General features: G+C 40.8%; 1 protein-coding gene across 2 annotated transcripts in view; it reads left to right on the forward strand.

Annotated features, from left to right (window-relative positions):
• The first annotated feature begins 772 nt into the window (after window positions 1–772).
• The window catches only part of ADAMTSL3 (ADAMTS like 3), a 628,767-nt gene continuing 615,329 nt past the window's right edge, over window positions 773–14,210 (forward strand). Inside the window, exons 1-2 of one of the 2 annotated variants that reach the window (XM_007479267.3) lie at window positions 773–985; window positions 2,690–2,789. In XM_007479267.3, the coding sequence (XP_007479329.1) occupies window positions 2,721–2,789 (69 nt within the window). In that variant the 5' untranslated portion in view covers window positions 773–985; window positions 2,690–2,720. The remainder of the gene's footprint in view (window positions 986–2,689; window positions 2,790–14,210) is intronic. The other variant, XM_056805881.1, reaches the window with a different exon arrangement.

Raw genomic sequence — 14,210 nt, forward strand, 5'->3', positions numbered from 1 at the left:
AGAGTTTTCGCTGTTTTGGACATTATACCATGGCTCAGAGCTCTAAAGTTTTACAGGCACAAGACAGATGTTTAAGGTAAAAGTCTATCTATTAAACTTGAGTGAGGAAATAGAGTATGTTTTGATCTCTGGGTTTATTATTCCAGAGTCTACCTTTCTCTGAATGCAGCGATGACTGGGTTTGTTTTGCAACATATTCCTCCCCACCCTTCCCTGAATGCTGGTTACGTTTTGTAACGCTGCAGCATTTCCACCATAACACGCCCGGGGCTGCATTCCCTGCCTTTGGCACGACACCTGGCAGGAGGCACTGGGCAAGGACTGGTTTTCTGCAAACTCGGGCTAGGAGATTCTGACCAAGTCTCCTAGTCTAAGGTACCTTACTCATTAGGCAATCACCTGCCCCCAGGGGAAGCCGGGCCCCTGGCCACTTTTTACCCTAGTTCTGGGCGTTTGTCCCTGCATTTCTGGGGAATATGAAAGTGACTGTGAGTGATGGAAGGAAAACTGCCTCGGTTGTGGGAAGTCCTCTTGAAGACTAAGCTCCATCCTGGGGCAGTGGGCAGCTGGGAGAGGGGCGGAGGTCTTCAGTGGGGGTAGGGCGCATGGTCCAGTGCACTTGCTCCGGTGCTACAGGTGGCGGCGCGCGCGCTCTCCCGAGTCTGGCTCCCGCAAGTGCTCCGCGCCGGGGCAGTCCCAGGAGTGGGGATAGGAGGGGAAGGCGGGGGTTGGGGGGGTGGGGGGAGTGGGGGAGATGGAGAGGTGGGGCAGCCTCGGCTCCAGAACCATTTAACATCTTGGCGGCTGCGACGCCGCGGATTGGAGGCCGACGTGCAGTAAGGTCATGCTTCTCTAGGCTCCGAATGAGAAGGCATCATCCCCAGTAGTGGTGACGGGAACGCAATTGCTCTCCTCGCAGCCTCGCGCGGAGTTGGAGCGGCCCTTGGGTGGAAGTTACAGAGTACAGGTCATCCATCGGTGCAAGGTGGGTGCAGTAGAAGAACGGGAAAACGGAGGGGATAAGGAAACCCGCCTGGAAGCGGGGTGAAGTTTTCGGATTCTAATGGTACTTAGGTAGAGGTCAGAGCCAACTGAGCCGCGGGCTGGAGAACCAGGCAGCCACCGAAAGTCTCATCAATTGACAGCACGTTAGGGGACTGACCTTGGCACTAAAGGAGGGGGACAGCATGCTCCATTTATGACATATGTTGAGGAAGAATGGACTTACCCTAGGGTATAATGAGCTGTCACTCTAGGGGCTGCGTCGTTCTGAAGAGTGAAGGGCTTGTGTGTGTTTGAGGGGTGGGGGTGGTGGCGGCTCGAGAGAACTGGGGCGCAGTTAAGGGGGATTAAGTGGATGTGCGTGCTTATGTGTGTGCGCGTTAAGGGGGAGGGAGACACGGGTGTCGATTGCTGAAACTGTAGGCTACTGCCGTGGGGAGAGCACTCAGCAAGGGGCAGTGTCCCGGAGACTCGGTATCAGTTCGCCGCGAAGAAGTCGCGACAGGTCGGAAGAAGCTGCACATTTGCGGATCGCATTAGGTCGGGTCCCGTTAATGCTTTCTCCAGATGAGTGCGAAGCCATCCATCCACCCACGGACAGAGCGGCTCTGCTAAGGCGGGGGCGCTGCACTTCCCAGCTCTGCGAAACAGAAGTGAGGAATGACCATGGGCCATTACAACACACCACTTTTAGAACGTCATTCTTTGCCTATTTCCTGAAACTGAAAGGAAACTATGCAAAAAGACACCCACCCATAAGCTGCCCACTCTTCCCCAATTCCCAGTTTTCTGAGATTCAGGGTCGCCTCGACCAGGCACAACTCCAAAGCAGAGAGAAAAGTTGGGGTTGTTCTGGCGACCTCCCAGCTTAAGAATAGCTATAGGTGCTCGGGTCTCGGGGGCGTCCTTAGGTTGGCATAGGCCGACGTACAGGTGCAGGGCCTCGCGACAGGGGGTTTAGGAGGGAGAGGTGACTCTTCCTGAACTTCCGGGTCTGCAAAGAATCCGGCGATCGTGGCAGCGGGCCGGACCCTGCGTCTGTTCCGACGTCGCGCCTGGGTAGCGCCAGGAGGACTGACTTCTTTGGCCTCCTCGCTCTGTTTCTGGACGGTTTCCACGTGGAACCTACTCCAGAGAGCCTTTGGGCGGGCACGCGCCAAGCCTTGGCTAGGGAGTCCCAAGATATCTGGCCTCTGGGTTGCGCTCCCGCGTTGAGGAGGATTGGAACCTTGGAGTCGGTTGGGCTCCCGGGCAGTCTGAGGCTTGCCCCCGGGGCAAGGCGCCGGACGCCCCACCCAGCCGAATGGGAACGGGAGAGGTGGGGCGCACGGGTGCGGCTGCTCTTCACACGTACACGCACGTGCGCTCAGCAAAAATTGCAAATAGGTATCCTCTCCTATATTCACCCACTCGGCGCATACTACGCTTACTTAAGTATGCCAAGGCTTTGCCCTTTGGCCAGGTCCACAACTTCTTTTCCCTAATTGGAAATACCTCATCCCTTATACTGATCATGGCATGTGCCCTGAGTCTGCTTCCCTCGCCAGCAAAAACCTTCCCCATGTTTGAGTTGCTCGGAATCCAATGCCCCATTCCCAGGCTACGTCCGGCTGAGTCACCAAGCTTCCGAGGGGGAGAGGGGCACTGGGGTGGGAACATTTTTTGAAATCGTTGCTTTTTCTGATAGGCAGACAGCGAGCCTTCTGAGATCAGGACCCATGGCCCTGCCAAAGACCTTCTGGTGGTTGGATATCTGGATTGTCATAATCTTCTGTGCCGGTTTACAGGTAGGCTGCGGTCAGGTAATTGTTTTAGTTCCATAATTAAACAAGAAATAAAAAAAAATCTCCAATCCTTATTTTTATTTAATTTATTTTTAAATTCAATTTATTTTTATTTAATCCTTATACTTATTTTAAAGAAAAGGGTGTTACCTGAAGGATGCCATTAGGGATTCTAGTAAAAAAAAAACCAACAGCACACTTTTCCTTCTAAAAAAGTTAATGGGCTTTAATTACTTTGTTATTTCTTTCCCTTTGTAGTGAGGATCATCTATGCTCTGGAGATACAGTAGAAACATGTTTCCATGCATTTGGAAAACAACAAATAGTGTAAAGTAATGTTCTAGGCACTAATGGATTCCTGCCTTAGAAAAACACTAAATCTAATGGAGGAGATGAACTTACAAATAATTAATTTGAAACAGAACTAACAAATTGGTTTACTGGAATGGAGTCAGAGAAATTTGACATTTATTCAGTAATTGTTTGATCTTTAGCAAGTTAGTTTGTAGGCCTTTAGGTTCCTCATTTATAAAATTAGGGAATTTGTATTAGATTATTTTGGAAACTCATTTAAGCTGAAAATCATTTAATTCTATGACAAAGTACAATGAGAGATGTTCCTGCCTAGGAGAATCAGGCATCATGGAGTCTTCAGAGCTAGTTTTTGAAGGCTGATTAGGATTTAAAAAGACAGATAAAATGAAAAGCATTCCAGGCATAGATTTCTAAAGGTGGGGAGCAGGGAAATTTAAGTTATTTGTGAAGTGGACAGAAGCCAAATGGTTTTGTTGAATTAGAAACAACAGTATATTCAGTGACTAGATGTTGAGATGAAGGAGAGGGAATTGTCATGGGTAAAAATAGGGGAGGATGTTGTTATAATTGACAAAGATGGGTAAGTCAAGAAGAAAATAAGATACTAACAGTGAGGTGTTGAATTAAGCATGTTGGGCTTTGCAGGAAACAGTTGGCAAACGGAAAATTGAGTCTGGAAAGAGGCTGGGGCTAGGGAGAAAGATTTGATAACTCTTTGATCCATCCCCCTCACATTTGCCAATTGGACATTCCTCAGGTCTGACCAGGTAGACTTTTGCAAAAGAAGCTTCGGTGTGGCTCCTAAGAACAATGTACACATGCCTCTGTTTGGCATTTAAAGCCCTTTACAACCTGATTGAAGCCTATATTTCTAAGCTAATTGCACAGCAGTGCTCATCATATACTCTACTTTTCAGCCAAACTGGCCTACTTGTTATTACAGTAAGGCCTTGTTTTACTCGACCAATGCATTCCGAGACCCTTTTCATAAGTTGAAAATCATGCTTAAGAGCAAACCCCATTATTGAATAAATGTTATACAAATGTTCGTAGGCACTTTATGATTTTCGTAGGCTTATCAGAGCTCCCTGTATCCCTACTCATATATATTGGGACCATTATCAATAACTAAATATCATTAATGAAACAGAGAGAAGCACCGCTCTGACTCCGACAGGACTTGTTACCAGCTAGAACCCTGGACAAAAACTGAGGAGGGAACTGATGTTTGGCTCAAAACAATGTAATGGCTCACACTAATGCTTCTCAGAGTGAGAATGATGGTGATGGGGTGAACTGCAGTAAGACTTTACTTGGTGTGGGAAAATAACTTGGATTTAGTGTGGGATTAAAACTTTTTTTTTCCCTGCCTTTAGTCTTTTCAATTGCCAAGCATATATATCTGAATTCATGTGCGTTGAGTTCAAGTAAAATGAAGTCCTACTGTATTCTTTAACATTCTCTTTCCTGCCTTGATGACTTTGCAAAGATTGTTTCAAAAGCCTGGAATCATCTCCCTCCCTATCCCCACTTTTAACTTCAAACTTCCTTTGTAGTTCAGCTCAAGTGCCACCTGTTTGAGGAAATTTTTTAGTGGCAGTCAGGTAACTCAGTAGAGACAAGGCTGGAGATAGGAAGTCCTGGGTTCAAATCTGAATTCAGACACTTCCCAGCAGTGTGTTCCTGGTCAAGTCACAACCCATGTTGCTTATCCCTTACCATTCTTCTGTGTTGAAACTAATAGTATCAATTTTAAGAGAGAAGGTAAGGTTTTATTTTTTAAAAATCTTTCTTGAGTCGTTAATGCCCTCCCATTACTTTGTATTTCTTTTATATATATGCATATGTGTGTATATATGTTCACATATAAGTTTATTTACTTATTGAACACATTTATTTTTTGGCACCACTTTGCAAACCTATTTGCATGCCAGCCATTTTTATTATTACGTAAGTTACTTGAAAACAGACAGAAACTATATAGTCTTTGTAGCCTCCATGCCTAGAAAAGGGTCTGGTATAAGGCATGTGCTTAAAAAATGCTTTTGAATTAGTCTTTTCACCTGGACATGATAATCAAAATTTGGGAATTCATATGACCACCCAGAAAGAGAATGTGTATAGAAAGAGAAGGTCTGGGGACAGGTCTTTTGCAAATTCCACCATCAATTAAGGAGTGAATAAAAGAGAAGCCAGGGACAGATACTCAGAAGGAAAGAATCAGCATTACCAGAGTCAAAGCAATCAGGACAAAGGAAAGAAATCACTAACAAAAAATAAATTGGCCTGCTTTCCAAGAGACTTCTATTCTAGTCTGAACATTACCACAAACTTAAGACAAATTGTTTAAATTCTCTGGATCTTTGTTTTTTCAACTGTAAAATCTAAGGTCTGGTTGATATACAACGCTTGAAGTCTCTCCTTGCTTTTCACCTCTGTTGTGTTCTAATCTGTCACTTAGTATTCATTAAGGGCAGAGTGAGTAAGAAACTGCTGGACCCTTGGGGAGATGCTAGACTAATGAAGATTTGACTTCTTGCCTTCTGGAAGCTTATAAGTGGAGCAAGGGAGATGAAACACAAACAAATATATCATAATTCATCACACTTAAATTCTGTGAAAGTTACTGTGCAAGTTGAAAGTGGAGGGGAGGACATGAGTCACAGTCAAAAATGGAAATCTTGACCTCAAGATGTTCTGGGAGCATGTATGTATATAAAGAGAATGGACTGAGTTTCAACTGTGAATGGAAAGATGAAACATGTAGACAGATTAAGGAGAGGGAGAAAACACTAATTGGGAAGGCAGGGGAATCAAGGAAGGCTTCTTGGAGGAGGTGACCTTGAAGATGGTTATTTAGAGAAGCAGCAATAAGCATGTGGCACAAGCCAGGCATTGTGCAAATGTCGGGCCCTGGAGATTATGTGACCAATATAGGAAATAAATACTGGTCCAGTTTCCTGGACTACAGTGTGTGGAAGATTTCATAAACTTCATAATTGTAAAATTGAGGTACTTCATTCCACAACTCCAATATGTAGTTTACTGACTTGTTTTTATTCTCTCTTATTTTATTCTCACATTATCACTAGTTTGTTTATATTTTTCCTGCCAAAAAGTGTAATTTCATTATATTTTATTTCCTTGTTTGCAAAAGAAACTTTATTTTGAAAAAAAACTTAACTATGCATATGATGGAATCAGATCATCTTGAAGATATTCCTCTTAGTAGGAACATTTTGTTTTTAACTCTTGGTGTGGACAAAATCGAGTATTACCACGACTACTTAAAAGTTTTTTTTTTCTATTCTTGTGACAGTTATGGCTCTTTTGAATAAAGTTTATCTTACTCTCTTGTTCATGGAAAAGGAAACGATGCTAATGCTTTCTGCAATATGATTCAAGTTAGTAAGGGGGTGGAGTGGGAAGGTTCAAGGAGAACTGAGAGTATGAATCTCAGTGATGGGGAGAACGACAATGTTCTCAAAAGAAATAGGGAAATTTGAGAGAGAGGCAGGCTAACAGGACGATCTGTCTGAAATGGTAAGTTGGAGGCAGATTAGTTGTTCTGTTGTTTTTCAGGCATATCTGATTTTTTTACCTCATTTGAGGTTTTCTTGGAAAAGATACTAGAATGCTTTGCCATTTTCTTCTTTAACTCATTTTACAGATGAGGAATTGAGGGAAACCAGTTAAGTGACTTTCCCAGGGTCACATAACTTGTAAATGTCTGAGGCTGATTTTGAACTTGGGAAGATGAGTCTTTATGACTCTAACCCCAGCACCCTATCTACTGAGCCACCTAGCAGCCTTTGGAGCCAGATTATGGAGGCCTTTAAATATGATGCGGAGGAGTTTGTAATTTATCTTAGAGACAGAAGAGATAGGGATCGAACCTCTGATTTCATTGCTATGAGGAACACCCAGATGAGGAAACTCCTTTGAATGAGTTCAAATTTGACCTCAGATACTTACTAGCTATGTGACCATGGATAAGTCACTTAAACTCTGTTCGCCTCAGTTTTCTCATCTGTAAAATGAGTTGGAGGAAGAAATGGTAAACCATTCCAGCAAACCCCAAATGGGGTCTCAAACATGACTGAAAATGACTAAAACACCACAGAATGCATGCACATATATATCTGTATATAGAAAGAGCTGTCAGAGTTATTTGCATAGAGATGATAATTGAAGCCATGAAAATTATTAAGATCGCTAAAGGACAGCGTTTAGAGAGAGGAGAGAAGAGGGTCTGAGGACAGAGCCTTGGAGTACATCCATACTTAGTGGGTGGGCAATGGTTGATGATCTAATAACTAAAGGATAATTTTATGGTAAAGAATGAAGAGGAATATAATAGAGAAGCAATGTGAGTCTAAGGTGGGAAAGATCATTCCTGAATAGCAGGAGAGAAGGCAAAGAGGAGGAGGAGGAGGAGGAGGAAAGAAGTCTTTATTGAGGACCTGGATTTCAAATGATGAGTAGAATTTCAAAAGGCAGAAATTAAATTCATTTCGCCAGACATTCATTAAATTTTTACTTTGTGGAGAGAATACTATGTAAGGAATTGAATAGTGACCTAGATTTTACACAGGATGCAGTTTTTCTTATCATAGAGTTTACAATCCAATGATGGGGGGGGGTGTTAATTATAGTGTAAGCAAAAGCACGGAAGTGGGAGATTACTAGATGTGTACACAGGATGGTGAACAGTCCAGTTTAGCTGAAACAAATCTTACAGGTTTGGGTGTCAGCATGAGACAAGACTAGAGAGGTGGGGACACATCAAGTTGTATGGGGACTTTAATGCCAGGTTATGGAGTTTGGGCTTCATTTTGGTAGGTAGTGGAGAGCCTTTGTGGAGTTTTGAGCAGACAAGTGAATGGAATGGACTTGTGAATGAGGAAGATGAACCTGGCAGTCATTAAGAGAAGGATAGTTTGGACACAGCATTAGATCAGAACAGATATCCCTTGTGGGGACAGAAAATGAAAGTGCTTTCCACCCAGCCAGAAGTCTCTAGTACCTTGGAGAAGCTGGTGCTAGGGCAGCCTCCAAGTAAGAGGCCAATTTAGTAAAGCTTCTGGATATACCAGATTGCAATGTTGTTGATTGTAGAAACACTTGAGTTTTTGCTGAGTGCAGTGCCCTGATAGTAATGTTCTGGGGAGATCAATCTGAACTCAAAATGGTGAAGCTCACTGGACCTGGAGGCAGGAAATTGTCAGCTTGAATTTAGCCTCAGACAAGTGTGTTACTCTAGGCAAATCACTCAATCTCTCTGTGCCTCAGTTAACTCAGCTGTAAAATAAGAGGGGTAGATTGGATGACCCCTTAAGGACCCTTCTCTCTTTACCTCCATAATTCTATGATTATAGGGCCGAGGGTTTAGGAAAGTTAAGGGATTAATTGATCTGTTGCAATAATCCAAGTATGACATTGGTAACAATGGGGAATCAAGAGGAAGAAGAGATTGATGCCCAGACCTCCAGAATATTAAATTAGTGACTTTAAATGCCCTCCTGGCACCCACATGTGAGATCAGAGTAGACAGATGCTCTGGGGAATGTTGTTGTCACTTTTATGCACACTCCTTGTGAAAGCAGAGAGAAAACTCAGTGTGTTTGGTTCTCATAGAATGGAATCTGATGTTGGCATTGTGCCCTGCTCTCCACAAATGATTCGGTCTTGCTCTCCTTATGGGATGTTTCTATTTTTTAACACAGACAGGTTGAAGTAATCAGCTAGTCATTGTGAGGAGGTTCCAGAAGTTTTTTTTCAGAGGTTCCAGAGGTTTTTACAGTATGCAACATTTAGGAGCCTCCAAACCTGACCTTTAAACTTTATGATTCTTATGTCACAGAAAGCCCTATTCTCTTGATCTTAATGACATGGAAGATCTATGTGCTGGTCTTTATTTTTATTTTAAAAATGCTTACCTTCTATCTTTGAATCTATACTGAGTATTGGTTCCAAGGCAGAAGAGTGGTAAGGGCTAGCCAACTGGAGTTAAGTGACTTGCCCAGGATCACACAGTGAGGAGGTGTGTGAGGTCGAATTTGAACCCAGAACCTTCCCTCTCCAGGGCTGGCTCTCTATCCACTGAGCAATCTAGCTGCCCCAGTGCTTTCCTTATTGATTTCTTTCTTTCTTTCTTTCTTTCTTTTTTTTGTAGTTTTAAATGAGTCATGGTATCAGTAATGTGATTTGATTACAACTTCATTGTTGTCTTCTCTTTAGCTAGTTGTGGAGAGAACCAGTAGATAGCCCACTGCATTTATACCTGGCATACTGTGAGCCATCTAACTTTCTGTTGCAGAGGGTTCAGTTAAAGTTAGTTCAGGTCAAATTTATGATTTTTTGAGAACCTGCATGTCAGGCAGTTGTATAGGTGTTAGAGATATTCAGAGTCAGAAAATAGTTCTTGCCATCAAGGAATTTGTATTTTACTGGGAAGAAACAATGTGTACACAGATAAGCAATACAAACTATAAGTGTACTTAATACAAAGTAATTTCAAGGGAAGGAGGGAGACGGCTAACATTCAACTACCAGTAGGAAGTGGTACTTGAACCTTGTGCTTTGGGGGAAACTAGGGATTTTATGCAAGGGCTTTTCAGATGCCTGAATAGCATTTGGAAATAGTCCTACAAGGCAGTGGCATGTCCCTTGGGAAGAATGGATTCATTTTACTTGGAGAGAATAACACAGGAAGGAGGAACCCTGCAGTATGGAATCCATTAAGAAAAGCAAGCTGTTACTTAGAAAATTCATAAGTTATTATTTTTTTGCATTGGGAAAATTCTCTCCAACTGTTTCTGGAAATTGGATGTTTCTATAACCTGACAACATTCGATTCTGGTTCTGATTCCCATAAGATTTCATCATCAAATTTCAGTTTGTATTTGAAATCCGATGAATAAGAAATTTAAATGATGGGCTTTTATTTTAGGGAGCAACTTGGGATTATTGAAAGTGCTATATGGTTTCCTGAATGCAATTTGGCCTGCTCTATCCCTCTTGAGGCCCCACTTATTGTCCAGCTACAGTAGCTGTCCAAGATAGACAAGGGATCTGGGTGGTATAATGGATAGAGTGCTTGAGACAGGGTGAAGAAGATCAGTTCAAATCCTGTCCCCCACACCAGCTCTGTGACCATGTGCAAGTCACTTAACCTCTGGGTACCTCAATTTCTTCATCTGTAAAATAGGAATAATAATAGTATACACTTCCCAGGGTTGTTGTGAGGATAAAATGAAATAAGGATTGTAAAGCATTTTGCAAACCTTAAAGGGCTATAGAAATACAAGTTATTACTGTTATTTGTATTGTCATTTGTGTAATGATTGACAAACTTATTGAGCTTCTCAGCTACTCCATCTGATAGTATGAGCAATTGATGTTCCTCTATCATTTCTTTTTTCTCCTGTGCTTTCTTAAACTAAGCTCTTTTCAATGGCTATGGTGCTCATTGAGAAGGTTCTGTAATATTCCATATCTTGATATAATTAACACATCAGCCACAAACTAAAGCATCTGGAGAATATAAACATCTGCAGGGAATTTCTCTTCCATTTGGACTTCATGCAGGGCATTCTTTGGCTAACATCCATCACCTTATTTTCTACTTCAACTGATAATCAGAGGATCATTGCACAGATCTCATCTCTTTAGCACCAGCATTTTCTTAGTGATGCCAGGACAGCATAGAGATGCCAGGTGGGCACAGACAGCAGCACAATGCCAGTGATGGTCACTTGCACACAAGAAGTGGAGTCTTTGATATTATCCAGGAAATGCCTAATCAAAAAAAGAAGTGGCATGCTTATATAGCGAGGGATAACAGATAGACTTTCTGAGTGTTATGTTAAAAAGACCCAAAGGAAGACTCCCTCCCTTGATTTGAGATTTGGAGTCAGGAAGACTACGATTGAATTCCTTCCTCTGACTTGTCCTGACTATGAACAAGACATTTACTCCCTCCACCTTAGGCAGTTACCTCTCTGCATCAGTTGAGGGATTTTCCCACATTCCAGGTTGGACTTCAAATAAAACAAAACAAAATTGATCAATTGATGTTGCACTCTATAAATTTTAGATCACTGTGTAAAAACTGAGTTATGATTATTAGGACTGAATTCACGAAGAGGCTACATATGTCCAAATGAAGTCATTAGCCTAGCAACTGAAGAGATTCTCATTCCTTTCCAAACTAAAGCCTCCTGATTTTCCGTTTATCTGTAACAGCACCATCATTCTCCTTCTCAATGAAATGCAACACTCCAGGCTTATCTTATCCTCTTCCTTCCCCCTCCCCTCCTATAGCCATTCTAACTCCAAATCCTGGCAATTTTACCTCCATTATACTCCTAGATTGTATTCTCTTGTTCCTGTTCCTCATTATTACCATCTAGTAATAGGCTTTCGCCTCATCTTCCACTTGAATTATTATGGCATTAGCCTCCTAAGAATTAATTCTCCCCATCTCTAGTCTCTCTTCTAGTCTGTGCTGCTCTCAGATTTTTCCATTTTCTCTTAAAAAGCCTTTCCTCTTTCCACTCTTTCCATTGCCCATGCAATTAAACCCAAACTACTTATTCTGGTTTTTTTCTTCCTTTGTATTTCTACGCCTATCTTCCACCTCTTTCCTTCTACTACTCTACTATTCAGATAAACTGGATTACTTATTGTTCCCCAAACATGATCCATATCCCCCTTCCCCCAGAAATCCACCTTTGTTTGAGCCATTTCCTGTGCCTGAAAAGACTTTATCCTTCCTCTTCTTGTCGAACTTTAAACCATTTTTCTGTCCTACAAGTTCAAATATCTCTTTTATTTTGGAAAGGAAAGTTTTTCCTTGATCACCCTGCTCAGGAGGCAGTGTGGTACAGTGGAAAGAGAACTGGTTCTGGAGCCATGAAATTTAATTCCATAGTTTATATTTTCTCTAAAAAAATAGATTTTATTTTTTTCATTACCTTCATTTCAGAATGAATTCTTCCCCTCTTCCCTCTCCAGCAAGCTATCCCTAGTAACCTATAACGAAAAGGAAAGTCACAGACGAGCTCGCCAACATCTCAATCCAACTTGACAGTAAATGCAATGTTCTCCATAGTTATCCTTTTTTATGGCACAGTAATATGTATTTTATTACATTCATCTACTTTAGTATGGTTAGCCACTTCCTATTTAATATCTACTTTGATATCAGTTCTTAGCTACCATAAAGAGCTTCTGTTATTAATTTTTTGATATGAGTTTTCTTTTCCTTTTGTCTTTGACTTTCTGGGGGCAGATACATATCCATGGGATTTCCATGTCAACTGAGCCACTTTATAAAAGCATAATTCCAAGTTGCTTTTCAGAATGACTGTACCAATTCACAACCCTACCAGTAGTATCTTAGCATGTCTGTTTTTCCACAATCCCTCCAGCACTAACTATTCCCATCTTTTGTCACTTTTGCCTATTTTTCTGGTTGCAAGGTAACAATTCAAAACCTTTACTCATCTTAGAATTGCTACTACATATAAGTTTCAAGACAGAAGACTGTTAAAGACTTGGTAGTTTTGGTTAAGTGACTTGCCCAAGGTCACACAGCTAAGTGTTTAAGGTCAGATTTGAACCCAAGATTTCTTATTTCCAGGCTTGACTTTCTCTCTATTCACTGAGTCACCTAGCTTCTCCTCCCAGAATTGTTTTGATGATAGTTCATTCATTATTAAATAATGAATTGGGATAGTCTTTCATGTGGTTGCAATTCATATGGTCTTGGAATTCTTCTTTTAACAACTTAGTTCATATTTTGTAGCCAGTGTTTTCCACTAGAGAATAGTTCTTCGGTTATTTATTTTCATTAGTTCCCTGTATATGTTGGATATGAGATCCTTATTAGAGATACTTGTTGCAAAGATTTTTCCTCTCCATCTAATACCTTCTCTTATTATTGTGTTGACACTGAATGGACTCATGCAAAATCTTTTGAATTTCATGTAATTGAAATTTGCCATCTTAGCTTTTGCTATTACCTCTACTTTTTGATTGGTTAAGTATCTGTTCTACTATCCATAGCTGTGAAAGTAAGCAATGTGCTTTTCTGCTGTTGGTTTTTCTTTCAGTTGGTATGATCTGTGATATTCAGATTGTGTATTTGTTTTGAGCTTATATAATGTATAATGTAGGATGTTGATTTTAAAAAAGCCATTTTTGCCAAAAATTTTCTTGGTTTCCCCAGAAGAGTTCTCCTTAAATACAAAATGCTTTCCAAAATAATTTGCCTTCTAAGGTTTATTTGGATATGGGTTATTGAATTGATACATTTATGATTCTTTCTTATATAGTTTGTTCCACTGACCTACTTTTCTATTAAAAAATCAGTTCTAAAGAGTTATGGTGATTTTTGTTTTATAGTATAATATGAGGTCTGGTACAACTTACTTTTTTCCAAAAAGTGAAATACAGTAGGTCAGTGGGACCTTCTGTTTTGAATTCTTTTCATAATACATTTTGCAATTTTGCTTTTAGATTCTATAAACAAACCAGTTTTGAAAAGGAAAATATGAGCAAAAATTTGTTTTTGACAGTGGTAATTGACATATATTTACTGAGGTTGCTCAGCACAGACTCATACCAGAGAGAGTTTGCATAAAGTTAATTGTGAAGAGATTGTTTCATGTTTCCATGCTATTTATAATATTTAACATTTTTAGGAAAAGTAAACAGTCACAATTACAATCCTTGAAATGTGATTTCCAGGAAAGGCTAACTTGTAATGCTTTGAGTTTCATTAAGAATTGTTTGTATTCAGAAGTACCCACTTTGATTTTGTCCTGGCATGAAAAAAAACGACATGCAATAATATAATCAGTCATGTATACAAATGCTGGAGAAGCCTGGCGATTTGGATTCCAATTTTGGCTTTCGCACAGTGGTTTTATAATCTGTCACTATATCTGTCTAAGCCTCTGTTTTTTCCTCTATAAAATATGGATAATAAAAATCTTGGTATTCTTTTCTGAGAATTATTGTGAGGAAACACCTTTGTAAACCTTATAATGTTATATCAATGTGAATTTCCATTTTTATTCTTTTGATTTGTAGTTCTCTTTT

This window comes from Monodelphis domestica, chromosome 1 (assembly GCF_027887165.1).
Source record: "Monodelphis domestica isolate mMonDom1 chromosome 1, mMonDom1.pri, whole genome shotgun sequence".
NCBI lineage: Eukaryota > Metazoa > Chordata > Mammalia > Didelphimorphia > Didelphidae > Monodelphis > Monodelphis domestica.